At 29.3% G+C, this 26779-nt stretch overlaps 2 protein-coding genes across 3 annotated transcripts in view; one reads left to right on the top strand and one right to left on the bottom strand.

Annotated features, from left to right (window-relative positions):
- Positions 1–21216, top strand: part of Dh44 (corticotropin-releasing diuretic hormone 44) — a 33021-nt gene extending 11805 nt beyond the window's left edge. Inside the window, exons 2-4 of the mRNA XM_011066258.2 lie at positions 14801–14976; positions 18517–18837; positions 19453–21216. Of these exons, the coding sequence (XP_011064560.1) occupies positions 14803–14976; positions 18517–18837; positions 19453–19482 (525 nt within the window). The 5' untranslated portion in view covers positions 14801–14802 and the 3' untranslated portion in view covers positions 19483–21216. The remainder of the gene's footprint in view (positions 1–14800; positions 14977–18516; positions 18838–19452) is intronic.
- A 99-nt stretch (positions 21217–21315) lies between these two features.
- On the bottom strand, positions 21316–26576 carry LOC105152154 (F-box-like/WD repeat-containing protein TBL1XR1). Of its 2 annotated transcripts, none has more exons than XM_011066259.2 (6): positions 26099–26576; positions 24749–25036; positions 23541–23890; positions 22940–23284; positions 22486–22854; positions 21316–22397 (listed from the first exon to the last, which is right to left on the bottom strand). In XM_011066259.2, exons 1-6 carry the CDS (start codon positions 26166–26168, stop codon positions 22266–22268), a joined length of 1554 nt encoding a protein of 517 aa, XP_011064561.1. In that variant the 5' UTR covers positions 26169–26576; the 3' UTR covers positions 21316–22265. The 2 variants fall into 2 exon arrangements, with proteins under 2 accessions (XP_011064561.1, XP_011064562.1); XM_011066260.2 differs by lacking the exon at positions 26099–26576 and adding an exon at positions 25924–26079.
- Between the last annotated feature and the right edge of the window lie 203 nt (positions 26577–26779).

Genomic DNA, 26779 nt, shown 5'->3' with positions numbered 1-26779 from the left:
TTGCGTCGTTGTTAACAGATAATCGATACTGAAACAATCATGAGATTTCGAATTGAAGGCACAGCGAGGGAACGACTTTATGACCTTTGCGATTAGGCTAAATCAATTTCTGTGTTCGAAATACAAACGTATCATAAGATTAAGAAATAAGATCAAGTTTTTTTCAATATTGATATCCTCTGTTTTTTACATTTTATCCTCTTACAAAGGAGAAAATTGCATTCTAAATGTAGTAAAAAACTAAAGAATTTATGCTTTTTTGTTTTATGTTTCTTTCGATTTCTATAAAACATTCTGATATAGTTATAACAAATTAATTTTATGCCTTCTCAGCATTGCGTCACAATAGTCTCTCTTTGTTCTCCGTTTACTTGATCGCATAATAAAGGAAGCGTATAGCGAAGACACGATAGAAATGTTGAGTATATTTCAAATTCTCCGTGTTTTCTTCATTTTGTCGAGTCTCTTGTCAATTTAGAATCTTAAGTGAAAATTTAATCGGATGTCACCTTAGTGATTCCCGGGATAATAAATTTTCCTGCAACTAAGCTTGCTTAAAAATTCTATTAAAGTAAAGTTTATCCGAAAGCTATTAAGTGTGTTGTGCACAGTTTCTAGTCTCTTATTATTTACTAATAAGTAGTAGTTCTCACATAATACATATACGTGTATTTTGTATGCTCGCTTTATTTTATTTTATACTAATTAGTAGACTTCGATGTAGTAAAATGGGAGCAATCTGACGTGATCTGCGTATCAAAATAATTCGAAACAGCTGATTTATCTTCCTTCCGATTTAAACTCAATCATCCTGCATGAACTTGTGTCTTGATATGTTTCCGCCTGATTGACATTTTGTTTTTTTTTCCATAGACGTAGATAAATAGATATGAAAATTGCATATTTCTTGAGCTTAATTAAATATAGAAACCACCTAGGTCACAAATTAAAACGAGTTATATTACGGCTTCATCAGAATATAAATTATAACTCCGAAATATGAAATGTACGAGGTTATAATTTATGTTCATTATACGGGATTATATTCATGGCTAATGAGGATTAACAAGGGGAACTCCAGAAATGATATCCTTAGATTTGGATTTTTACTAATTTTGTGGGTAACTCTATAGATCAGAAAAGAAATTCCCAGATAACATTTGTTGCACAAGATATCTAAAAAATGTCTTCATGTTTTCAAATCTTATGCAATATGCATGTTATCTGGATCCGTGTTCGGCGATTTTTCTACATAGACTTTAGTTTTCAAGTTTTTAAATTTTCGAAAATCGGCCGCGCTTTGGAACGGCATAGATGAGGCATTCTATTAACATGTTTCGTAAGCAGTACGACTAGTTCAGGTGATACTTGGAAATCGAAAAATGCGAATTTGAGACCTATCGTACTGTTTGTGAAGTATGTTAATGGAACGGCTCATCTATGCCGTCCAAAGCGCGGCCGATTTTCGAAACTTGGAAACTTGAAAATTAAGGCCTATGTGGACAAATTGCGGAATACGGAATTTCTTTTCTGATCTGTAAAGTTACCAAAAAAATTGACATAAATTTAAAGGTAACATTTCTGGGGTTCTTCTTGTAAATAAAATCGAAACGTTCCTATAAACGTATTTATAGGTTTGAATAAAACAAATATTATCGCATTGTACACCTAATATAGCTCGTTTTAATTTGTGACCTGCGCTGAAAGAAAAGATTGGTTGCTGCAGCAACTTAGATGATTAAATATGGCATAGTATTTTTAATTGACTGTAGCAACCAATTAAAAATGCTATGCCATATTTAACCTTAATCTCTAATTTGCTGCAGCAGCCAATTTTTTCTTTCAATGTAGGATTCTATATTTAATTGTATATAAATTACGAGCTTAAAAAGTGATATTAATTATTAATTTTACTTTGTGATATCTTGATCTTAACTTTAGTACTCCTTTAAGTCAGCGGCATACAATGTATTTTCTTATTGGATTGCTTATGCTTAGTAAAATGCAAGCAATGAAATAAAAAAACATGTATGTCGTGGACCAAAAAGAATTTAACATATTAGCATTTCTCTTTAATTTTATTAGTATGTCTCTTCTACTCTCTTTAATTACTTTCGAGAAGAAAAGACAGAGAGAGAGAGAGAGAGAGAGAGAGAGAGAGAGAGAGAGAGAGAGAGAGAGAGAGACATCTTCAATCTCGCTCTTTCTAAACCGAGAGTAACAATTTCATAGAAATATGCAGTCTATTCTTATTAGGTCTATTCTACATTAGAATTTTTACAGAAAGCTACTAAAGTAAAGTTGCTAGATTTTCTCATAACATTCTGCAAGTGTGAAACGAAAGAAATGCGTTGGAATTACTCGCCTTTTTAGAGTTTCTTTCAAGTGAATTCAATGAATACATGAGCGAAATAAAAGGCTATCCACATTGAATACCGCTGACGATTGATTTATGAATTCATAACAAAATAAAAGAAAATTTATTATGCGAAGTCATAGGAACACTTAGGACACAAAACCACGCAACAATATAAAAAAAATTCTCTGATAAATTAAACTGATTCTAAAGTTGTTAAATTTTTCTTTCAAAAATGTTACAGTGAAAGATTTAAGATAAAATAATATTTATTATGTAAATTGTTTTCGTAAATGTATTGTATAAAAGATAATGAGAGACTAATGCAGTTTTGTGCGAGCTAATTTTAAGCAAAATTTTTGCTGTTATTATTGAATAAATATTTGATACTACTGCATATATTTAATATAATACGTTATTTTCTATAATAAAGCATTTTTTTATATTTAAATTTATTTTATTTTATGTTTAAATGTATTAATCTATTATTATCTTTTAATGCTTTACAAAATCAATTTATATAATAAATATTATTTTAATTTTATTATAAAGCTTTTATTGAAAAATTTCTAAAAAAAAAATCTAACAATTTTAAAATCATTTTAATTTATTGATTTGATAAAGAATTTTTTCTGCCTTCGAATGCCTTCGTGACTAGTTAAAGAAACGTTATTTATTCTCATCAAAAGTGCACGCAGTATTTTGTAAAAGTACTGGAAAATGCTTTTGTTTCTCAGTGTAGATCTCAAAATATATAACAGCGGACCATCATGCAACAACCTTTGATTCTTAATTCATCTGTCCGCAAATAACGCTTTGTACTAAACCACGCTTTGTACTAACACTGTTAACATTTGCGTATCGCTGTTTTCTGACAAAATGTTGGGATGCAGCTGTAATAAAGCGTGTTTAGAAACTAAATTAACTCTGACAATTAATTAATTATTTCACATTTTGCCGTTTATTTTATTAAATAAAGTATTTTCTAAAACCATAATTTGAATACACAACAAATAGGAAACAAAGATCCTAAACGGTCAAACTTGGTAGACTGACGGAAGGAAACTCATTAATTCAGATCTGATATCTCAGATGCAGTGGAAAAAGTTTTTGTTGAAATCTGTCAGGTCGGTTTAAAGACCTTTCCGCGACGATGTGGAAACTTTCTCCTCCGCGCACTAAATTTTCATAAACTCCTCCGCAGATGGTTATATATTCCCTGGTGAAAATAAAAATTAGAGCGTAAGTCAAATATAATGGAAGAGTAAAAGAAGCATAAACGCCTCTTTTATGTTTATTGTTTCAATTTTCACCTTCTAGAAACTTCATTTACGCTTCTATTACTCTCCGATTATATTCGACTTACGCTTTGATTTTTATTTTTATCATGATTTAACACAACAGGGATTAGGTACAATAACGTCATGTTTAAAATCTTTTGAAATTCAATTAAGAAATGCAAAACAAAAAATTTTCCAAAATATTAGGAGAAAATTAGAAGGGTTTCCATGAAAATTTCTTATCCTTGAACCAGTCAAACTATATCTCTACGAAAGTGCGCGTCATTGTGTAACAGAATAAACGGAGATGAGAGAATAGGGAGCGAAATGAGAAATTATTCGACCGTCTCAAAGGTGGCAGTTAAATTAAATTTTGGTCACGTGCAATCGCTGTAGTAGTGAACGCATCACTGCTCATTAAAGCGATACTCTGGAATTAAAGCGCAGCGACACCGCTGTAGTCAGTAAAGTAATGAATGAACGCTCCTTTGTGTAAGAGATCACCGACTACTTTTCTGAATGGATCTTTAACGAATGCCAATGAAAACACGTCACAGCTGATAACGCAACTGTTTTGTAAAGATAATAATAATGATTAAATAAATGATTACAATGTTAAAAATATCACATGCTTTAATATTAAACAGAAACATTGTGTATTTTAATCAATAGTATTTAAATTTTAACAAACTTTACTAGTTGCTAATAATCTTTTAATATTTAATTATTCTTATTAAGATGGCACAGGTTACATTAATAATTTTATATATACATATTTATTTTTTTATTGTAAAAAATATTATTTTAACATAATTCTCCTTACACAATATACCTATTCTAAGAAATAGTACCTTTTATTTCTTAAAATTTATATCTTTTTATTTTGATGTAATTGCTTTACATCATAATTGCTATACAGAAAAGAATATTTTGTGAACAATTTTTTAAGCAAAACGAGAGATAGTTAATATTTAAAAAGATTAGAGTGTTAAATACTGGGAAAATTTAATTTGTTTTATGATACGATGCATCTCTTACATTATACGTTTGAAAGAAGTCAGCAACTTTTACGTCGTCTATAAGTATACATATGAGAACATTAGGTAGCAAATGACACATACGATTATTGAACATAATGCTCCAGCGACATTTGAACAAGACTGCTATTTTTTAGAATGTCACGCTACATTAAACGACTTCGCCGCCTATTCTTTTTCCCTTGATTTACATTTTAATTCATTCCCTCGACTGAAGCTCGTATTATGTATGTACTTTTTTGCAATTAAAGAAAAATATATACAGGTATTTTTATTATGTAAAACATCTTCTTGCAAATATATTTTGCTAATTTTAAATACATAATGTTAGTAATATTCTTTCTTGATTTCTTCTAAAAACAATTTTAGTGCTTGCGAAATTGATATATTAAAATTTCGTAATGTACATAGACACTCGCAGTTTTTATTGCAATGCACTGCAGTAATAATGTTCAAGATGACAGTTATATATTATAAATGTTTATTTTAATCTCTTAACAAAAATAGAATACAGTTCTCAAATGGCGAAGTGACATGTAACAGTACCAAAATTTTGCGAGATTCATTTCATGGTGTTGAAATCCTCTTAATATTACGAGATATTGTTTCTCAATCTTTTTTGTTTTTATAATATTTTTGTCTCATGTTTAAATTAATATTAATTTTTTAATCCTTCAATATCTATTATTCTTCCTAAATTATAAGTACAGTCTAATACAACTTTGACGTGTGACATTTAGCGTAGCATTGTTCATCATTCTTGAGATTTCTATTATTTTGATAGTCTAATTATTTTCAGATCTGTATATAGCTAAATTTTTAAATAAGTACTTCAGATCAAAATTATCCTTTCTGTGCGCAATTTCGCTTGTATTTGTTAATGCTGACAGTATTATTGACCGTGTAGGGTCCCTCTTTATGACTGATTAGCCGTCTGACGTTAATGCTTATATCAAAAGTTATGTCGTCAATAAGTTAAAATCTCTCGTTCCCCTGTGAAGGAGCTCAAACATTGTTTTCGTGTTTCAAAATTAAACATTGTCATTCCATAAATAGCGTCCAATATATCAAAATCCTGAAAGTTCAGATTTCACATAAATTGCAAATATTTACAAACATCGGTAAATTTAAATAAATGCAAAATTTAAAATTAATGATGTGGTCGTATCGAATTTTAAAGTTAAGGATTTTCAAGTTTCAAATTATTGTTCGTGAGAGCAGAATTTCAGTGATTTATGAAAATGAATTACTCGATGAGTTTTTTCATTAGGATAACGTTATGTTGTCTCAAGGAAAAACGATGTTTTGTCCAAGATTATATTCTCTCAACATACATATGATATCAGACATAGTTGAGCTATATGTATGTATAGGTATCAATGTAAACTAATTATTTCATCTCGCCCATGTTTACTGATACTATTACATTTCATCGGGGAAGATTGAAGAGTGCCGAAAAAAAAGGATTAAATAACTTCCTCTCTATTTCTTTTATGTTTGATGAACAAACTAGAAAAAATAATATGCAGACCATTGACAAGATTGATGTAATTTAGGCTCGATGCTTTACACAATGCTTTTTTTACAAACTAAGATATTAGCGAACTAGAAAACTATAATAGCTAAAAAAAAATGTAATAATTCTATTATACTTTTCTAAATTATATTTTTTGAACAAAATTAGCAGCTAAAAAATATAATTTTAGAATTATATTTTTTAATAAATTTTATAAAATCATATTTTTTTGGTTAATAGTTTGCGTGTAGACTAGCATAACTCGTAGTTAACACTCGTAGTTAATACTTAAATAAAAAAGCATTGTAAAATAAATCAGGCTTTGTCGAGATAAGATTAAGAGAGTACGCCCAGATGATTCAAAGCAAAGATGAGATATGTTGTAACTTAACGTAAGTTGTTATGTTAAACGATTCATTACTATATTCGTTATGAGATTCATATATTGCAATTTTAATATGATAATTCAAATAGCTCTAAAGATATTTTATATAGTTCCGTTTTTAGCAAAAATTTGTCAAATATCTAAATAAATTTTTAATTTGTTACTTGAATTATTTGATACGTGCTTTAAATTATTTTTTCTTTATATTTAAATTTGTCTAGAAAATGTAATCGTAAGAATCGTAATCGTGGAATTATATATCTTAATTCTAATGACATACAACGTTTGTATAAAAGATATGATTAGATATCAACAGGTACCAAGTTCTAAATTCTACCAAATTAAAAAAAGTAAAACCCAAATGATATTATCTTTTTATTATTTACTTAATTCTAATGATATGTATCATATATATAAAAGATTTGATATTTGATATCAACAACAGGCGTCAAATTAAATTACTACATTTATTATTTACTTAATGATATCTATTATATCCAATGATATCTATTATTTGTAGACATGATATCTGTAAAGATTTGTAAAGATTTAATATCAACAACTGCCAAATTAAACATTTACTATTTATTTCTTTTTCATAATACAGTTTACTGTTTACTCCTAGTTCATAATGCATGTCTTACAAATTCAAATTTATTTGATATTTTAAACTTACACCTAATAGCTTTTACTTTCACAACTTACTATTATAACTCACTCGCATATAGTGAGAGCAAAAAGTATTCGTACAAGGAAATTTTTTATAAAAAAAAGTCTTTATAAAAAATAAACATTAATTAGCAATTTTATACAATGAATACATTCTGTTCTTACATTAACAAACGAACTTCACATATATTTTTGATTAAAGAAGCTAAATTTCTCGACTATACGAATACTTTTTGAATATCCAAACAATACAATTTTTCATTTTCGCTTATTTTTCAGATGATATTTTCTATAATTAATACACATCTTTTTAGTATATATAATTTTAAGAAATATACAGTCTATTTTATTCTTTATAAATAAATTGTTAATTACACAGCAAGAAATGATCGCCAATCGACGTCAAATTGATGTTGAAATCATCATATCGATATTGATTCAACATCAATTCGATGACTCATTTCTCACTGGATAATATTTACTTTTTAGAAATAAAGTTTTTTTAAAAATATTTTCTCTGTACAAATTCTTTTTGCACTCACTGTATATATGCATATACATATATACATATTGGATATTTTTACTCTCTTAAAAATGTTTCTTATTTTTTTCTATTCTAATTACCACATCCATATTTTTACTACTGTATTATTATATCAAGATCCAGCAATGCCAAATGTTTTGTACATAAAAAATTTTTCCATTTAAATTCATTTTTTTTATTTTGTATTGTTACTTCTTTAATTCTTTGTGATAACTCTGAATTGAATAAGGTAACGCAATTTTGTGATATATCTAATAATATTTTGAAGAAGAATTAAATAACTAATTACTACTACTTTGGTTGGAAGAAAGAATGTCTTTGAATAGATTGTAATATAATAATTATTATTTTTAAGAAGAATTAAACCACTTGGATAGAAATAGGCATTAAGATCCTTCTATAGAAATATAAAGATTTATATTAGATTTCATTGTTATAAAAATTAAAGATAGTACCACTTGGGTTTATTTTTTAATTTGGCCAAATTTAACTTGATAAAGATAGTACCATTTGGACTTTTAAAGATAGCATCACTTGGGTTTTTTTCATACAAGTGATACATATTATTAGAATTAAATAAATAATAAGGATAGTATCACTAGGGTTTTTAAAGATAGCATCACTTGGGTTTTATTTACTTTTTAATTTGGTAGAATTTAACTTCAAAAATTTATAGGATTTTGTGTTATTGCTAATATCAAATCTTTTATAGAAATTACACATAAAATTTTGTGGAATTTAACTTGGCGTCAGTCGTTGATGTTAAATCTTTATACAAATAGATATCATTGGAATTAAGTAAATAAATGTAGTAATTTAACTTGGCGCCTGTTGATATCAAATCTTTCATACGCATGATATCATTAGGTTAAATAAATAAATAATAAAGATAGTACCACTTGGATTTTACTTTTTAATTTGGTAGAATTTAATCTGGCGCCTATTGTTGATCAAATTTTTTATACAAATGATACGTGCGTTAGAATTAAGTAAATAATATTTGTGTTTCACTTTTTGAAAGTTACTATTATTTTTAGGGGAAGGGGGGGGGGAGAGGAAATTGAAAGAAGTTGAAATAGGAAGACTTCCAAAATACAATAAAGTATATCGTATTAGTTAGTGAAGATAGTATCACTTGGGTTGTATTTTTTAATTTGGACACTAGTTTTTTTTCAATCGTATCATCTAGGTTTTATTATATTTAGGTTTTATCATAAAATCGTGGAAACAATAACTTTTGAACGACGCATTCATATGTCGGATCATAAAATTACTCGTTCTACTTTTTACTACCGATGACGTTCGTTTCAGTGAACGCGCAATAATAGCAAGAAAAATTCGATGTATCCAAAATGCGTTATGATATACAATATTTCTGTGAAAAATATAAAAAAGATAATAACATAGATAATAACATCTTATAATATAATAATATAATCGATAAGCGAGATTTTATTGAAATAAGAATACGAATTACAATGGAAGTTTTATAAGTAAAAAATTGTAAATAAACAGATATTCTTTGCAAAACATAAAAAGGAAAAAATCGGCTATTTTTTAAAAACAATAATATCAAGTTTACAAATATTTGTCTGTTACAAATATTTATTATTAAATTTAAATTATAAGAATGTCTAAATTTGCGCTCCTATAAATTGTTTATATCTAAAAATTCAAAGAAAAAACAATATATAAAAATTATACCTAAATTTACAATCTACATAAGTACAATTATTCCCACTTTCTCTATTTTTTAATTTCTATAGAATAAGTTGCACGTAAATACCGAAATTATCCTATAGCTTATATAAAATGATCGAGCTGGAGTATGTAGTATGTTAATGGCGTAATTAATTTTAGGAGAATCGGAAATGCTTCTTCATTTTTTTTTATAATAGATGGCCAATGTTTTCGAATATCTGTGTCATTATACAAATTTCTATACCAAATAGATTTTCTATTATTGCTGTTTCTCCCTTGCTTTGTTTGCCTTTTAACAAATAAATTGAGGATGTAGAATGACTTGTTTGCATAGATTTTTATAGCATTAATTCATACATATTATTTATTAGACCTATGTGCGTTTAAAAGTACTTAAAAATCTGCATTCTATACTCGTACTTAAAACATATTTATCAACAATCCGATAACAAGTTACAAATAAAAGTTACGATAACTAAGTTATTCAAGGCAATTTGTTTTTTATATTCACTAAGAGAAATGCACTGAAAAAAATTTACCAGATCTTAATACATATTTCTTCCTTACAATAAATAAATATTTATTTAAAACTTTTTCGAATAAATATTTATTAAAATTGAGTATATATTTTCCAATGTAATGTACAAAATACAAAATCTTAAGTTCAATCGTTCAATATCTTTGCTAGTATAAACTAAGAATTAATAAAGCAAGAAGAAAGGATTTATGAACTTTATATAAGTACATAAGAAAGTAAAGTTTATGATCAACGGTCAAGTTGAAAGAAGTTAGAGGAACTAAGAAAACAAGCTAGGATAAATAAGTTTTACATGTTACAGAAATATTCTTTCGCTCTCATCAATTTTCGAAACAAAAGCGTTACTTTTAATAAATAAATAGCAGCCAATATACATATATGTATGTATATAATAAATATATATCAATTTTCGATCATTTTATATATATATTTCTCATCAATGTCTTTATAATATTAAATTGCACATTAATTTAATAATGTTAGATTACATTTCTAATTTTTTGACATAAGATTATTACATTTCAAAATTAAATGATATTGACATATAATAGACAAATGTACGTCACTAATTATTATTATTATTATTAACATAGATCTTCATTAAATCCTTTATTCACATGAAATGTTCGGGACTCCCGAAATTATAAATTCGCTAAATGTGAGTGCTATTTATACACATTACACATTATAAATTTAGTTCAAATTAAATTTAATTATTTCACAATTAAATTTGCATTTATCTTTATCTAAAAGATGTATAGAATACATAAATCTTTATTTAACTGTAAATCATCAATGAGAATAATTATGTTAAATAAACCGAATGAATAAGAATAAAGATAATAATCGAAAATATTAACAAATAAATTTAGACTATAATACATATACAGGGTGTTTGGAATTTAAATGTTAAAACTTCGGTAGAATGTAGGGCATTGATAAATAAAAAAAAAGTCTGTAGAGATATCGCTCGTTTTTGCTCTGTTTTGGAAAAAAATCACAAAAAAGACAAAACGTACAGTTTTCATTTTTATACTTTCTCATTACTTATTCACGTTGTATTTATTCACTTGCTTAATGTAAATATTGTTTAAAATGTTGATCTTTTGCAACAATGTATCTAGTACAGCTGTAGTGTTGTAGTCAAACTGATTTGATGATATTTGGTACACTGCAGCCTTGATTCGATTTCTCGATTGTTCTCTTGAGTTGATTAACGAATCTTGAGTTTTTTATCGTTTATCGATTCTCTTGAGTTAATTTATTGTTTTCATGCATGATTTCAGCAACGATAATACTTCAAAGACTATGCAAGAACAAAGCAACTACGTTTTATCTTTTTTGTGATTTTCTTCAAAATGAAACAAAAATGAGCATATCTCATAACTTAGTTTATCGATCTTCTATACGCTTCTGAAGTTTTGACATTTAAATTCCAAACACTCTGTATATAATCTGTAAAGGAGAAACTCCTTTCTCATAACAGAATTATCGTTCAATTTCATTTGAAGATATACGGAGATCTACTCAAAATTACCGAATAGCGTCTTGTAGCGTATCACGAATTATAAACAGCATTCGGTATAAATTCTGAGCATCTTATGAGGGGAGCCAGGATAACGTTCGAAACTAATAGAAACTAAATTTCGAGTTGGATATTTAGGGAAAAGCGAATAAAGAATTCGAAATATCGAGCCAATGTATATTGCCTAAATGATATGTTATTGCAGGCACGTTCATTCACTTAATCAGTGGACATTTACATAAATTACAGGATGGTGGACACTGTCATGCAGATAATGAGGACGTAATTTGATTCACATTTGTACATCAAATTATCGCGATAACTCTACTACGTTTGTATAATTTCCTCGATTTTGCAGCGTGTCCGTCATTTGCATATCGGAAAACAACCCGAGGAATATCGCAGTTCATTACAATGCTTTGCAAAATCAAATTTCAACGATCATTATATCGAAGTAAAGATTGTGCGTTATGCGAATGGAATAGAATTTGCTAATTCGTTGTCGTGTGGTCTGATTTGATAAGGCTTCTTCTACTGAAATATCTCAAAACAGTTGCACACATTTTGTGAAGCTAATTAGAATAATTGTGGTGAAAGGAAACTGACAACACTGATTTTTTCTTAAGCATTCTTATTAATTAAATAGTTGAAAATTATTATTAAGTGCATTTATTATTGGAATACGTTTCAGTATTAATTTTCATTAATATAATTATAAAGTTTGTTGAAAATTTAAATGTATAAGATTTCTTGAGGATCGCAATTAACATTTATCAATTAGTATTTTGTACATTGATATTCTCATCAATCATCACTTACATATTGATTAAATAATTATGTATTATGCATTTGTATTAAATATTATGCATTTCATTAACAATTCTTAAAATAACAAATTATAATTGTTACATAATGGATAAAAAAAATCTCATTATCTGGTATTCTACGTAACTGTTTAACATTTAGCTTAAATTATAATGCAAAATATTTCTTCTTTTCGGATCGTATAATTAAATTGTATTGTCAGCAAAAACAAAGATGTATTTCTTAATCTAGACATTTTGATATTTCTATACTGTAAAAATTTTTATTATTATTTACATTAAAAAAAATGAAATTGACATTTTTTATCTGATTTATTCTTTTTTAAATTGTATTACAAAATTTCTTTAATGTACAATACAAGAAACAATTATGATTGTATACATAAATTTCAATTATTATTTCTTTAGTTTCACAATTTTTTTATTTTCTAAAAAAAGATTTACTTGCCTTTCTTTAAATTTATTTTTGTTTGCAAATTTAAAATATTTTTTTTAATACAAAAAAGTATAAAATTTTAAGAAGAATCCTCAATAATCTCTAATTAAAAAAAAAAAAGAAATCGAGGATGATCAAATGTATTGTGCTTATTCTGTAAATCCCATTTGTAGATCCCATTTGTAAGGTCTCTTTTAACGTCAACGTTGTCTACTAATTGTCCAAGTTGCCTAATGAATAGTTACACAGCTTGTACTTGTTGAATAGTACTTTGATAATGAGATACCTAATCCTCTTTGACCACTGTACCAATTTCTATCTAGACATTAATTAAAAATCCACGTGACAAATCTTGGACACTAGTACAATACTAAAAAGAAAAGTCAGTAATAGAGGGATGGGATTGAAACCACGTGGAATCAAGTCGCCAGTCGACTCGCAGCATGTAATTGAAAAGCAGTACGGCAGCCCTAAATTACGAGCGGTAAATTAAGCCCCTCGGTGTTAATAGACTTGGACGATGACGACAACAACGACAACCATGACAACGTCTACGTCTCACAGAAACATTTATTATTTTGTACATGTTAACTGTCATTTTTATTTAATAAAAATAATTAATAATAAATGAATTTCAAATATATGTAATTGTTAAGAATAATACATTTTAAAAACTATTGTCATTTCAAAAATTTAAAAAAAGAAAAATATTATAGAAACATAAACTAAAAGAATAACCAAAAGAATATTTTTTAAATATAATATTTTTAATTTACGTAATAAACATGTAGCTTATCTACAAATATCTAAAAAATATATAAATACTTTTAAACTCTAAAATGCTCTGTCCTAAAAAAGTATCAAAATTTTACGTCACGGCCAGGAAAATAAATTTCTTCTTTATTTTTGTCTTTTTTATACTTTTTTTTAATATTAAATAAATATTAAATAATAATATTAAATGTTGTTTATTAAACACAAAAGGTAAAGATTTAAAAAATTAAAATTACAGACAATATGACTTGACAATTTATACTTTGTAAGAAAAGCCTACGTATTAAAATTATAATTTAGCAAGGCGATAGTTTCCTTGGGGATGCGTGCTTTAATGCAAATCGAGGGACAAAGAGAGACTTATTGTTAAACTGACCGGATGTAAGCACGGCAAGCAATTCGTGCACAAAGTAGTTCTCATCTACCGTCGCTACAGCTGGAATTTATAACTTCTTGTGAATCATCACACGTGAGGGATGGCAGAAAACGAAAGCCGATAAAAGAAATTGCTCTTGAATCGTAAACTCCAGAAAATAAAAAAAAGTTTCGCAAAAGACAAATTTGCATGCACAATTTTTTTTCTTTCTGATTTCATTCATGGTTTGTAAATTTATCATCTTCGATTAACAATGAAGTTAATCAGCTGAATAAATTTTAAAATTATCAACCGCAAAACTAAAAACTAATCATCTTTATCTTAATTATTTTGTAATCAAACGTATTACTTAATTATTAATTAAACATATTAATATTTTACAGAAATAAGTTTTAAGCTTTGCAGCTGGCAATTCTTATATTTAAGTTCCACTAATGTAAAATTAACTTTAATCTCGGTTCAATTTTCTCTTTATCTTTTTCTAATTTTAAAAATTAGAAAAAGGTAAATAACCGATAAAATTAACCGGAGATGATGAAATTTATGTTTAAAATCAATTTGTCCATCTGCAACAAACTTTTTCTTTAAAGTCTTTCTTATCTCGACGTAAACGCGACGCAAAAACTCGAGATAAAAGTCTATCACGACGCGAAAAAATGTGCAGTCTAAATATAAGTCATTATGCAATTTAATTCGAGAAATGAATGTTCTGAACTTGTTGTGAGAATAAGGAAAGTAGTAATATTTAAACATTTCTTTCGATAAAAATCCGATTTACTGTTGGTAATAAACACTACCGATTTGTTATCACCTGCAAGTGTTTCGATGATGTGTTTCAGAGATGAACGTTAATAATTTACATTCTTCCTGCACGATGATACTGCTTGGTATCTTGGTATCGATGACGATAATCGGACTCACAAGTTCCGCTCCTCTATCGTACGAAAGAAGGGACATGTCAGACGAGCATCCCAAATTTTTCCTGTTGATCGATCAAAGAATACCAGAATTGGAGGTACGTTCTGTCTCGAATAAAATAGTACGGCAAATATGTGTACAGAAATATTGTGAAACCAAAACATAAAACAATAATTCTAATCTAAAAATAATTTTATAAATTTATAATTTTATAATCTTATAACGAGAATGATCTCTTCCATTCTTCTATCTTATTTTATGCTACACAGCAAATTGAGATTGAAGTATAAAAAAACAATACTATAGAAACCTAAACATCCTAAATTGATAAAATATAGATAGACATGAATAAAAAAAATATGCTTTTTTTAAATTATTTTTTCTTGTTTAGATTAAATGCTAGGAATTTTGCAATTAATAAAAGTAATAAGTCTTTCAAATTATTCATCGTGCTTTCATTCAGAACATGATAAAAACAATTAATGCTTTATGTCCATACCTTTATGTGTATATTCATTTTTATTCTATAAGTGAAAGAAAAAAAGATATGTCACGATAAGAGAGCATTATTAATAATCTGTCGATAAGTTCTAAGCACATGAGACGCGCGTTCGTCACTTAACAGAATAATGTATTCCAAATATACGAATACCATTGTGTCAGGCAACAAATGTTCGACACGTGTCTCATCGGATCTCTTAGTTTACGAGCATTTTGAATTGTTAAGCGTGTATTACGATCGACCGGTATCCGCGCAGATGACGTACATTTACTCGCGATGGAATGCATCGGGATGCTGGCGAATGAGAGACAATCGTCGCGGTTTGGTATCGAAAGAGGACGGAAAATGACGTAAACGTATGTTACGTGAGTGAATCAGGAGCGCGTCATGAATGGAAACATCTCTCCTTGATTTCTCTGCACATGGGAGATCCCACGTCGTCTTACTTGTAGCCCTCCTTATTATTGCCCGTGTAGCTGGCTACCATCTATATGAAGCAGATAGATCGACACCCCAGTCAGAAATCCCAGTCACAAAGGAATTGACATCAAATCCATATCGAATCGACGTCGAATTTGATGATTTCGACGTTGAATCGATATCGATTCCATTGTTATTTCTCACTGGGACGCGATCTAAAGCGTTCCTTTATTCATAGTTTTTACGCATATTCTTCGCTCCAATAGAAATTCAAAATACCGGATATATTTATTCTAGTATTGAACAATAAAAATATATATAATGCCGAAATATTCTGGGATGGAACAAAAATTCATAGCGCTATAAATTCCAAAATTCAAGTAGCTATAACTTCGTTTAAAATAAACGAAATTTAAATTTAAAAAAAAGATTTTGAAGCTACAAATTTTTACTTCCGACAGATCACTATGTCTTTTGAGTTCCTGTAAGTTTGGTAATTTTTAGATAAAGAAAACTATTCTAAAGAAAGCTAGATAAAATGAGAAATTTTCTTCTCACTTTATAAACCTATTACGTCTAAAAAGGCAAAAGATTTAGACTTTCTAACGTGAAATGTAAGATTACTTTAGAATTAAAAAAAGATAAATAGTAAGTTAAATCGAGATTAAAGTTAATCTTACGCAGTCTTGCGTAAAGTAGCCATGGTAATGTCGTTGCGCGTGGCTTAGCGTCGAGACATTATCAGTGTCTCTTGCTATTTGTGGAGCTTAAATATTATTATTGTGCGCGTGTGTAAATATATATACTATACTATATATACTATACTATAAATTTTATATCCAGACAAGTCTGAAGAAATCATCGATATAATGGCGCAATTATCGAGCAATTAATTTCATAATTATACATATTTTTTATTAGGAAAATATGTCGTAAGATATTTTTGTATCTACAAGAATAAATCGGTCACTTCTTCAAAATCATCTTCGAGAAAGCTATCTGCGTCAAAAAAAGTTATGTATACGCGATAATACAATCTTATGATAACAGAAGAAATTATCTTTTTTCATGGATAAACTATATGCTACTCATCTATTTTTGTACATAACACAATTCGTTCCATTTATCCTCAAATCTGACATTTTATGAGAAAATAATAATTTTTCGACTTTCGGAATCACTGTTTTTCTTTACATTAATATAGGAAATTTTTAAGAATATTTGTGTGAATAAATATTCATACGTAGCAAGCTCATATGTAGCATTCTTTGACAAAATGCTTGTTTGTTCACTACTTTGAAACATTACAAAAGCGATAGTAAAAAAATTTGCAGCATGCATTCTAGAATTTTTTATTCGCTTCAAGGCACGCTGCATAAAAGTAGCAACGACGACCTGATGATGGCAGTACTTTTATTATTCATATACATTCATTACTCGCTCTGTAAATATGCATTTTCTGATTCGGTGCATTATGAAGTATAAGGTGAAAGTTCCTTTACGAGCTTTCGCTCGAGGGATCGCGCACTTTCAGCTGCTACTATGCAGCGTGTAAATTTGCAATTACTGCGACGATTGTGTAAGCCGATCTATAAGTTTGACGTGATAAAAAAAGAGAAAAATACCGATTTGAAGGAATCGTTGCAGAGACATATAATAGAATATACGATCGTAAAATTTCCATACGAACTGAAGAAACATAAAGCACGATGTAAAATAAAAGTATCTACAACATCCCTGAACATCCCAGAAAGATCGTACAATAAATTGTAACTACGCAAAAGCACATAAATTTCGCGTAACGAAATTGCTTAATACCTGTGTATTCACGAAGGTATTACCTTGAATCCATTCTTTGTTAGAATTCAGTGACTCTATCGTTACAGAACTTAGTTGTCAAATTAATTATCAAAATGTTTATGCCAGAGGTTAACATTAAATGTCTTAATGCTCTTAAACATGATACACTGTGTACATAATGTATACATTTTATCAAAAATTATTTAAATCTAATTTTAATTATGTCTATACATGTATTTATATAATTAAATATGTACATGAAATTTTTATGATTTTTTCATCATAAATGTCACTGTCTAATAAATTAATTTTTTCGAAATATTATATAAAATTCAACAGAAAAAAGTGTCAGAATTGAAAGAGTTAAATCCGTAAAATATTCGGTCTTACAATAAATTTGATTAGTTGCTTTAAGCAATGTACGGTTGATAAAATTAAAACATACTCATCAGTGCTATTAGTCAATTACAATAATGTAATGGAAGTATACAATAATGTAGTTGATAGTATTTTGTCGTGGATAGTTAGTGTTCATGCAACAGTAAGATAGAATGTTCGTAAAACTGCAATCTAATCACATTATTTAAAACAGGATGAATCCTGAGATGATTCATATATATATATATATATATATATATATATATATATATATATATATATTTTAAAAATCTTTTTCAAAAAATGTGTTTATTCAAATATTATTTTCAAAGAAATGCTAACAAAATCTATGATGAGATTATTATAAATTCATAATTAACACATAAAATAAAAATACGTTGTTCGTGCGATAATTATTTTGATAATAAAGAATAGATGATCTATTTATATGAACAATCGATTCATCGGTAGAATTCACGTTCTTGTTTCCATCAGTATTACAAGGGTTAATGAGACAATGTTTGTCACGTTGAATAGGACGAGATGCTGAATTCGGAGAACTATTTTGGGTCAGACGTGATGCGCACCAAGAGAATCGGATCTCTGTCAATCGTGAATAATTTAGACGTGCTGAGGCAGAGAGTTCTGCTGGAGCTGGCTCGCAGAAAGGCATTACAAGATCAACGTCAGGTTGAAGAGAATCGTCGTTTCCTCGAGAGTGTCGGCAAAAGATCGGTATCGAACGCCGATAGAATCGTGAGATCCAGCATGAATAACGAGCGGTCCGCAACATCCGACAGGAACGAATGGACCGAAGAGAACAATCCCTTGTTCCGCGAATTGCAAGATGATCGAACGGTAAGGAAATACAGTTTCTTTTATCTTATGCGGACTTTCTACAATAAGCCATTATTTAAACTTTTTAAGTCTTAAGCCTTAAAAAATTGACCGAATCAAAGCAATTACATGAGAGAAATGTGAGAAGAATAATCGATTATCGTTGATCAATTTCTTATCTTAAGTAATGATTTATTGTAGAAAGCCTATAAGAGATTTATTTCAGTAATATATATAATTCATGTTAAATAATTTCGATTATGCAATTCACTGTTCGTCGTTGCAATCGTAATTTTGAAGAAAGTAAACATTTAATTAATCTTACGCAAATTGGAAAATTTTGTTGCATTAATTGGAATTCTGGTAGATTCAAGTAGAAAAGTATAAAATAGATAGACACAGTCAGATCTATTAAACATTTTAGTTGAGATAATTCAATCGATAGTTATAATTCTGATTCATGATTGGAATTCATTTTGCTTGTACTTTGTACAACCAGAACATTTTTCTCAGTACATCAATTTCCACGCTTAACTCTTATTTGCTTTCTTTATTAGCAAATTTGATTGTTAGAAATTTTTACTTTACTTATTTAATTAAAATTGTACATTAATATATAATAATTTTTTTCTTCAGGTACAGGCTAATGAGCTTCGCCAGCTGTAATCGCGCCTTGGCATGCGAAGAAGAACTTGAGAAGAACCGATATATCTTAGCTTTACTATATGCGATTTTTAATCAATCGTCATCCATTAAGTTATTTTGTCGATTGTCTTTCTTCCGCTTGCCTATCCTCGTTTAGCAGATAGTCCGAATTTCACCAGCCGTGGCGGACAATATGAATGATAAAAATTGCTGAATTTTACAATCGACAACAAATGCGGACTTGCTGCTATCTCTCTCTCTCTCTCTCTCTCTCTCTCTCTCTCTCTCTCTCTCTCTCATGAATCGAGAAATATTTCGCAACAGTATTCACTTCCCTTTTCGATTCTTCGTTAATTTTAGTGTTTATTTATTTTAGTTAGGTAATAAATCAATGTAACAACCCTGTGTCACGGAAGCTGGCAGAAATGGGAATCGAGATTGTGCATCGTTCGGAGATGCGATTGATTCAATGCATGACAGATTTGACTGGCGCGCATAACGTTCCAAAGAAACGTACAAAGATCTGAGCTTTACGTAAAGCTTTACTTCCGTCTTCTTCCGCATTCAATTCTCTTCAAAGACGAAGAAAGGCGTAACGAAGCAGTATTATATATTGTGATCTCATTTAAGATATATCTTTTACTTTTCGCAGAGAATACCCGACACCTGATCCTGTAGAGCGTGTATTTTAATTCTCGCGTCTCCACTGCGCTTTTATCGATATTCCTAGAAGATGATGTAACGAATACGAGTCGATTGCACTTACAATTTCACTCTCGCCAACTATAAATGTACAAATATCTTGTTGTATTGATAGTTATCGCTTCTCGCGTACACCGGCATCGATCGTCGGATGAGAGACACTCATATGTGTGTACCTGCAGTCTACAATTCTGAGGGAAATCTATTTTCTGTATAGTATGCACTAAAGAGACTAATCCACAAATATAAGGAAATCGAAAAAAACTTGTAAAAGGGTTCGGAGATCAGATATACTGTTAATATTGTATAAGAAAGACTATTATAATACACGATAAGATTTTCATTGATAAAAGTACAAGATTGTATCCCAAATATTATAATTTAGGAATAGTTTTACATCACTTACACTTTGTTTTTATTTTGTTCTTAATATTAATGTTGATTATTAAGATAATTGTTTCGTATCAACTCGGTTATGTATTTATTCTTGTGCCATTATAGAAGTACAAAAACAGCGATTATCAATTGTCTGAAAATAAAATGTCTAATGGAACGCATAATATTGAAAGTTTCGCAGAGCATGCGATAAATAAAACGTGTATGCATTATTAAAATAATTATTTAATATCCATTTGACCACAAGAATATTTCCAGTTATAATTGCCTTAAAGCGTTTAAATGTAGTTTGAGAAAATATAGGAAATCGGAGAATTTATTCAATATTTCTATACATATGTAAGTATTTTAATATATTCATTCATTGTTTTTCAACGATGGATTATATTACATAAAACTTAGAATCATTAACAGTAAAAAGTATTTTGAGGAAAGTACATAACATGTGAGATCATATATACATTTTAGAATCCTTTTTATTGTCAAAGATTTTAAGTTTTATATATTTCACTAAAAAATAAAAAATAGATATATTAAAATACGTATACATGTGTAAGCATAGATTTTGTGTAGTCATAGAAAATTATTATTTATCTAAAAAAATGTATAATATATAATCAAAATAAATAAATCGAAAATATATGAAACAAAATATAATTTTTCGGCGTATGGATCGCTTACTATTATTTCGTAATCATGATTTTAAGGTGGTGGTAACTGACAACAGTTATATAATTAATAATATAACAAATCCCATTTAAAGTCAACAGTAGATATATTTTACTATATTTTTATGCATTATAAAAAATATGTTATGATAAATGATAAATAAATACCAATATCATTTTTTTAATCATAATTACGGTGTTTCTTTAAAAAAAAAGTTCATTTCTTTTATTCATTGTCAATGTTTACATATTATTTAATACTATCACAGTTACAATTCTAATTGTGTGTGATTATAATTGTATAGATAGTATATTCCAGTCATTTTAGTGAATAAAGCAACCCATTTCTTTATAAATATAATTTGTCAAATATGCTATACAGTGTTTGTCACGATCAAAAATACTGTTAATATACAGTTTCTTTCATGCATCTTTTGTAATGAAATATTTGTGGGAAATATATAAAAAATATTTTTTGAACTGAAAGTTTTCAATAATTTTAATAAATGTAACCCATAATTTTTTAAGAATTTTTGTGCTTGTAAAATATTTATGTATAAGTAACATATAGGTCATGTATAAGTAACATAAATATATTTAAGGGAAAATTAGAGCAACATAAATATTTATGGGAAATGATTAAAAATTGAATATTTTCAAAAAGATTGTTTATAGAACTTTGTTTAAATCTGAATTAAAGTATTTTGTTCAAATCTGACCTAAATTACCAATATTGTTGTAATAAAAATTATTAATGTCTTATTAAAAATTTAAAGAACATAAATAATATTACAGAAAATATGAAATACACATTTTGAAGAAATATAGCAAAATTTTGCAAATAATTCCACTATTTTTCTTTGTATTGTCATGTATGAAAATTTCTTTGTTTCAAATTGCGCTTTCAATTATCTTATTATAAGAAAATGAAAAGTTGAACATACAATATACCTTATACATTCAACTTTGTACGTTCAATTAAGGCAGAGTTATAACAAAATTGTATCAGGAATAAAACTTTCTAGGATGTAATTATAATTATAATTTACGAAGATCGAGAACAAATACACTGCCATCAGATGCAGATGCACCAACTTTGTCACCGCGACTATTCCAGCAGACTTCAAAGATACCGCCTGTACCTTTGTAACTGTGTACCAACTGTCCGCTCTGCTCGAATTAAGAGAAAATAATCAATTTAATTTTAACCAGCATTATTTTATAAAAATAAAAAAAAATTATAAACTACGATACTTACTTGCGTAGACCATATATGAACGCATTTATCGAAACTACCACTAGCAAGAAATTTTCCATCTGGACTGAATGCTACACTATAAACGGGCTCGGTATGTTTGGTAAGCGTGTGTATGCAAACACCCCTTTCCACATCCCATAATCTAACAGTAGAGTCAAAAGATGCACTCGCCAATGTCAGATTCATATTCGGATTGTGTGTTCCTGGACCAGTTGGTGACCATTTAATCGTGTAGATTTCTTTACTATGTGCTTGCAAATCATGTACCCAAGTATCTTGTTTCATAGACCAAATCTTCAGACTCATATCGTCTGAACAACTAGCCAATAAGTTTCCTTGCGGGTCCCATTTAATTGCATTAACTTCGTTCTGCAAAACACACAAGACAAGAAAAAAAAATAAAAGAAAATGTTTAATTAAATCATGATAATTTCCTTGCATCATATATACGCACTGTATGTCCCTGAAAGCTCTTAATGGGCTTATCGACATTAAGTTTGCACACATGTATGCACTGATCTGTAGAACAGCTTGCGAATGATGTATTTGTTTGCCAATCAACATCCAAAGCAGGTGCACAATGAAAACTAAACTGTTGTGTACATTGTCCGCTTTCGGCATCCCAAATAATCGTCGTCTTATCGACGCCAGCACTCAGAATATAATTGCCGCGTTTGTTCCATTTTAGTGCAAAAATCGGACCTTTGTGCTGACCCAAAGTAGATGCCAGACGACCATCTGTTGTCCAGATTCGTGCATATCCGTCATAACTTCCCGTCGCAAGTAATGTACCGTCACACTGTAAAAATTTGAAATGCATGTTTGTATTAATGTTCTTCAAAAATAAATAAAAAGGTATCATAAAACGAGATAGCTTTGATCCAAATTTTGATCATTTCCATACAGCACGCATATCAAAATCAATATATAACATCTTAAAAATATCTTAAAAACGTTTTTTTTTATTTTTGGATACGTGCTGTTTTCTTAAAATTTAGGCCAAAGTTATTTCGATTGGATCAAATTTATTTTATTTTACAATATGCAATTTGTACCTTCCAATCCAACGATGTAACATCTTTATTGCTAGGTACTTCAGTACCACCTTTTTGGATACAGTGACGTAGTACCAACTGATTGGGAGCTTGTGAATTGTCCGACATATCCCAAATGCGAGCGGTACTATCACCTGAACCAGAAGCTAATAAATCAGTTGTTGGGTTCCAGGCACAAATAAATACTTCTGATTCATGACCACGTAACTTAGTCGCTTTACTAGCAGGAATTTCGACGGTATTAACATTGGACCCTGCATTTGCACCTGTTGTTGGTTCATCCACTTCCATCTCCGTTCCCCGATCCCCACCTCGGTCACTATTATTTACACCTTCATTGGATGTAACAACTAAGAAAAAAAACGTACGTTTATTTAATTAATTTATAAGGATTTCTTATAACAGTTTTGAAAGAATAAAACAAATTCCTCTTCCCAATAATTATTCTAAAAATAGAAATAATAATGAAAAGACATCAACTGTTAAATCACGAGTTGCGTTAACTTATATTTATTATTATCGTTTGACAATAATACTTTACATATATTTCTATTTATTATTTAACTAATTCGTTTAAATTGTTTGCCACTAGTTGACAGTCAGATTGATGTTATGAGTTATATGCTGTCTCTTCTAGCTGCATTCAATGATAGCAATATGTTCCTTCATAGAAGATTCATATTTTTATCGTAATGTCTGATAGAAGTGACAAGCTGTAGCTCGCAAAATGACCGAAATCTATGGCCGTCCTATTTTAATCTACCTGAATTTTAAGGAGGTCTGAAAATTATTTTATTTTCCAGACCAGGGTGTATCAGGCTCTCTAATAAATAATATTTATTATTTTCTATGTAATCTTAATTGCTAGTGTAATTTTAATTATATCAGATTAGAGATTGAAATTGGATTTGAATTTAACCTATCGGAAGAAAAAGAACCAATATCAAGTTTAATAAATTTTGCTCTGATTGATTAAATTTTAATTCAATCTTAATCTCCTATCTGATATAAATAGTCCCATTTTCATAATATATATTTACCTAAAAATTAAAGATTATCAAGAAAATCATCAATGAAATTCATTTATGAATTTTTTAGCAACCTTTAAACTTGTAAGTAATGTTGTGAAAACAAGTTATGTAAAACAAGACATGTAAAAAATTCAAAAACACAAGTCTTTTATGTAAATATCTGTACACGTAAATTACCTTCTTCACCATTGGTATCTTGACCTTCAGTCTTCACCTGCTGTTTCTGTTGATTGATCTGATTCTGCCGTGTCGCAACAATATCTGGCATAACAGCATCTATGAGCGACAAAGATTCCACCATTCTGTGTTCGGTGCCATCTTCGCCAATCATAATCTCTGCTTCTGTGTATTGCAATCCCTTCTGAATTATGGACAAGAGTGCCGCTGGTGGTACAAGGGCTCCATTGATATTACTCTGTGATATGTGGGACTCAATTCCAAATGTATATGCAGAATGTTGGAAACCTGTAGAAAATAAAAATGCACAAATAAGATCACAAGAATGAAACAGAGCAAGTTGCTCAGATAATGATGAATTTAGGTAAACTTAGATGTATTTTAAATCCAGGACAAGTCAAATTGATAAACAACTTTTATGGCAATAAGTCATGTTAATAGATAAATTTCAGGAATCATTTGACTGGGTGACTCAATTTTAGTTACACTTAATTCACCAGTCTTGTTATAAAGATCAACTAATAATGTCTGTTTATATCAATATAAAGAAATTTTACTTTAATCTCAATTCAACATATTTTTCATTTTTTGTAATTCTAAAAATTAAAAAAGGATATAGTTAAATCGATATTAAACCTATATAATACATTTTATCTAAGATATTTTCGAAATATTCTTAAGATATTTATTAAGTCTATTCTACAATGTGCTTTTTGTTTTCTATTCCCACTTTTTGCTTTTTTTTACAGATCTGTTTTTTGTGGTTGACCAAGTGTACACTTTTAAAACTTAAAGTGAGATATATGTTTGATATTTGTCAAAAATAAGAAAGAGAATTCTATAACAAGATCTAGTGCAAGAACAGAAAACAGACCAAACACTCATGTCTTTTTGCTTCTTATCTGGTCTTTTATTTTATGTCGCTCGAGATAAAAGTTAATAAATTTCGGAAGAAATAAGAAAATGCAATTATCGATAAAACAGTTGCAAAGGGAGGAAAAAGCAAGAGGAAAAAAGCAAGAGGAAAAAAGCAAGAAATAGAAAACGAAGACACATTGTAGAATAGGCTTTATAGGACATAGGAGGATGCGTTTCGTTTCACGCATGAAGCGTACGATATAAAGATATGAAAGAATAAAATATATCATGTACATTGTATGTAAAACGGAACGCACTCATCGGACACATCCTTTGAAGATTTATTTGAGAAATTATCTACATTGATGAAAACGGGCATCAATGAAATCGCGCGTCGAGATCACAAAATTGCCGGGTTCCCTTGACGCGTGGTGTAGCGGACGCAGAACGGCGTTGATCGCGCTGCGAGATTATAAAGCGGCGAAATCGTACCGGATTCCTGTAGGTATCGGTAGACCAAGAAATTGACCTCATCGCTGGAGAAGCTCATTGTGTTTGACATTCACGGTATTAGCACAGCATATTCATGATGTGAAGTTTGTTGAGAACCCCGTTCCTAGAGTTAGTCGCGACTAGTCACGGCCATGTACCACGTCAAGCCATTTGTCTGCGTCCTGGAGAGTTCCACTTTGCCTTCGCCACTGCTCGGCACCGTTTTACCGCGTCGAAACCAAACCAACAATTGAATCTGATTAAGGTTCGCGAAAGGAAGAGATAGGCACTGGACAATGAACTCAGAATTACGAAACGGATGTAACAAATACCGGCGGTGCCGATAGTGCCAAAACGGCGGCAAACTGCGGCAAACCACAGCCAACCGAGCCAATTAATGAGTGGTTCACAGTATTCACAGAATTTAGCCCTCGTGAATCCCGCGAGGCGGCGATCTTTAAGTATATTTTCATGACCTGTAAAGGTATATTTTCATGAGTCGTTTCAACGATAAGAGGGGTCACGTGATCGATTGACGCTGCTTGGGCTGCGTTCGGAAATATCATCCGAGTGCCTCTATGTATCGTTTTATCCTTATTATTCATCCAATGTTAAGGATAAGGTGATATACAGGGACACCCGGATGATATTTCCGAACACAGCCTTGTATCATCGATGCGT

The sequence above is a fragment of the Acromyrmex echinatior genome, chromosome 16 (genome assembly GCF_024713525.1).
Source record: "Acromyrmex echinatior isolate Ae372 chromosome 16, ASM2471352v2, whole genome shotgun sequence".
NCBI classification, from domain to species: domain Eukaryota; kingdom Metazoa; phylum Arthropoda; class Insecta; order Hymenoptera; family Formicidae; genus Acromyrmex; species Acromyrmex echinatior.
The sequence above is the reverse complement of the archived record's forward strand: the minus strand, read 5'-3'. Positions and strand labels throughout refer to the sequence as shown.

What these genes read in the sequence shown, in the direction of transcription:
- LOC105152154 (XM_011066259.2), bottom strand. Translation starts at nt 26,168, where the DNA reads ATGTCAAACACAATGAGCTTCTCCAGCGATGAGGTCAATTTCTTGGTC. An exon ending in AGATACCAATGGTGAAGAAG is followed by an intron (nt 23,891 to 24,748) that starts GTAATTTACGTG and finishes TTTTTTTCTTAG; the next exon opens with TTGTTACATCCAATGAAGGT. An exon ending in TTACATCGTTGGATTGGAAG is followed by an intron (nt 23,285 to 23,540) that starts GTACAAATTGCA and finishes AAATTTTTACAG; the next exon opens with TGTGACGGTACATTACTTGC.